Genomic DNA, 2361 nt, shown 5'->3' with positions numbered 1-2361 from the left:
CCCCGGCGCCCTCAGAGGCAACGCCCAGCTCAGCGATAGCCATATTCCTCCCCCAAGCCAAACCCAGGCCACACGCGACGCGCGCTTCTCCTCCGCGCGCGCCCGGTGCACCGCGTGGCCCACGTACACGAGCGACGGCGCGGACACGAAGATGATCTGCAGCACCCACAGGCGGATGTGCGAGATGGGGAAGGCCGCGTCGTAGCAGACGTTCTCGCAGCCCGGCTGCTGCGTGTTGCACACGAAGTCGGCCTGCTCGTCGCCCCACACCAGCTCGGCGGCCGTGCCCAGGATGAGGATGCGGAAGATGAAGAGCACCGTGAGCCACACGCGGCCCACGGCCGTGGAGTGCTCGCTCACCTCCTCCAGGATGTTCCCCAGGAAGCTCCAGTCGCCCATCGCTGGCCGCCTGCAGGGGAGGAGGCAGAGTGAGCGGCGGCGGAGGTGCGCCCCGAGCCAGCGAGCGAGCGGGGCTCTGCTGAGCCTGAGCCCCCTCCTCTCTAAGCGGCTGCCGCACCGCATCTCTGGGTGAACAGCATCTATTGGAGCGTCCTCCGCGCAGAGCAGGGCCAGGGGACCAAGGGGCCCCAGAGAATCTGCTTCTAGCAGCTCCCGTATCTGTAAATTGGGTTGAATGTAATGCCGGTTCTCACTGACTTCACAAGCCACCCAAAAGGGTCAATGTGCGGGGCTCCGTGGTTGAGCGTCATGTGGAATGAACCAGGAGGTCACGGGTTCGATTCCCCGGTCAGGGCACATGCCCCGGTTGCAGGCTTGATCGCCAGGAGGCGGCGTGCAGGAGGCAGCCAGTCAATGATTCTCTCTCATCATTGCTGTTTCTCTCCCTTCCTTTCTGAAATCAATAAAACAATATTTAAAAAAGGATAAATGTGGGTATAATTTTCTGAACTTCACCCAAAATACAGATGCATTGTGGACCACAGATAGCAATCCATGGTTACGTGGAATTACATCAAGGTCACAGGCAGGAAGAAGGGCCATGAGGCAGATGCTAAGTCCGTATGCCATGGGCGGCTGGGCCCACACAGAACTTATGGAGGTAGTACACTGTCGGCAGCTCTCTTACTTTTAACATGTCGCGCTATATAATGATGGTCTGTTAGAAGGAAACTGGCATTGACTGAGTACTTTGCAATAGACCTTCGACATGATATTATTTCATTTAATCGGAGGCTGACAGACCGCACTCTCTGTGAGGGTGCGGCCCCACCTGTGTACTCACAGCTGTAGTCACAGCGCTTGCCACAGAGCCCAGCAGAGAACAGAGCCCCAGAAGTGACTGCCAACAGACTGCAGTCCCGCACAGGAGGGAACGGGGGCGCAGGGAGGTCACACAGAGTCTAGGATACACTGAGCAGCGGCAGTTCTGGCTGCCGGATTCCAAGGTGGTCTTTTCCCTGACACCCCGGACGCACCGCCTGGGGTCAGAGCGTCGCAGTTCTCTGACTCCCGTATCCTTAATTTATGTTTCCTTCCTCCAGGTTGAAACCTGGAGGCCCTTCTCGACAGCTTTACAAACCGAGAACAGTATCTCACAATTGTTATTACCACTCGGTTAGAGCCGCGGAAGGGGGAGAGTGCTGCGTAAGGAGTCATGTCTAGAGTACAGAAGGCCCGCGAGGACGGTTAGTGTCCTGCAGGATGAAGGGCGCCAGGGTCTGGAACGCGGTGGTTTAACAGCTAAAAACTGCCCTGTGACAACAGAAAGCCCACCATTAAACACGATAGTCTACGATGCCCTAATGACAGCAGCAACTCATGCACACGGGTTGAGGGACAGCGGTGGTGTGCACTGGGTCATCCACCCTGAGCCGCCTGGTGTGCAAGCTGTGGCCTCTGCAGGACGACACAACTCCCACTGCATCTCGGACAGACGCTCCTCCCGCGGACGCCTCTGGAGCTGCGGCATTTACTCATCGCTGCCCTTACCCGGGGCAGGAGCCTCTCTGAGACCTGCTGCTCTGAGCTTCTCCCAGCCTGTCCCGCCCACAGGATCTGAAGTCGCCTGGGGCCAAAGGAATATGCCTGCGACTTTTAAGGACAGTGATATTTGTTCAACGCTTGAGTGAGTGGCAAAAGTGGGATCTTAAGCGAGGTGTGATTTTCAGTTTGAGGAGAAGAGAAACCAAATGGCAAACTAAAGCCTCCTTCCAACCTGTGCTTCGGGGCTGGCCACCCAGCCCTTGGTTGCCAACACTGACTGCAGACGTGAGCGACGCCCACCTTAGGCTCTCAGGGTACACACATCAGCTATCTGCTGCTTGGTGGGGAGCAGAGGGCTTTGTTCTTCTTGGAGCCCCAGACACCCCCAATTAGGTGAGGCCTCCAGCAGCAGCGTCT

The 2361-nt window shown here is 57.6% G+C and overlaps 1 protein-coding gene across 1 annotated transcript in view; it reads right to left on the bottom strand.

Annotated features, from left to right (window-relative positions):
* The window catches only part of GJA8 (gap junction protein alpha 8), a 1384-nt gene extending 985 nt beyond the window's left edge, over positions 1-399 (bottom strand). Inside the window, exon 1 of the mRNA XM_023763271.1 lies at positions 47-399. Within this exon, the coding sequence (XP_023619039.1) occupies positions 47-399 (353 nt within the window). The remainder of the gene's footprint in view (positions 1-46) is intronic.
* Between the last annotated feature and the right edge of the window lie 1962 nt (positions 400-2361).

The sequence above is a fragment of the Myotis lucifugus genome, unplaced genomic scaffold, assembly GCF_000147115.1.
Source record: "Myotis lucifugus unplaced genomic scaffold, Myoluc2.0 scaffold_279, whole genome shotgun sequence".
Classification (NCBI taxonomy): domain Eukaryota; kingdom Metazoa; phylum Chordata; class Mammalia; order Chiroptera; family Vespertilionidae; genus Myotis; species Myotis lucifugus.
The sequence above is the reverse complement of the archived record's forward strand: the minus strand, read 5'-3'. Positions and strand labels throughout refer to the sequence as shown.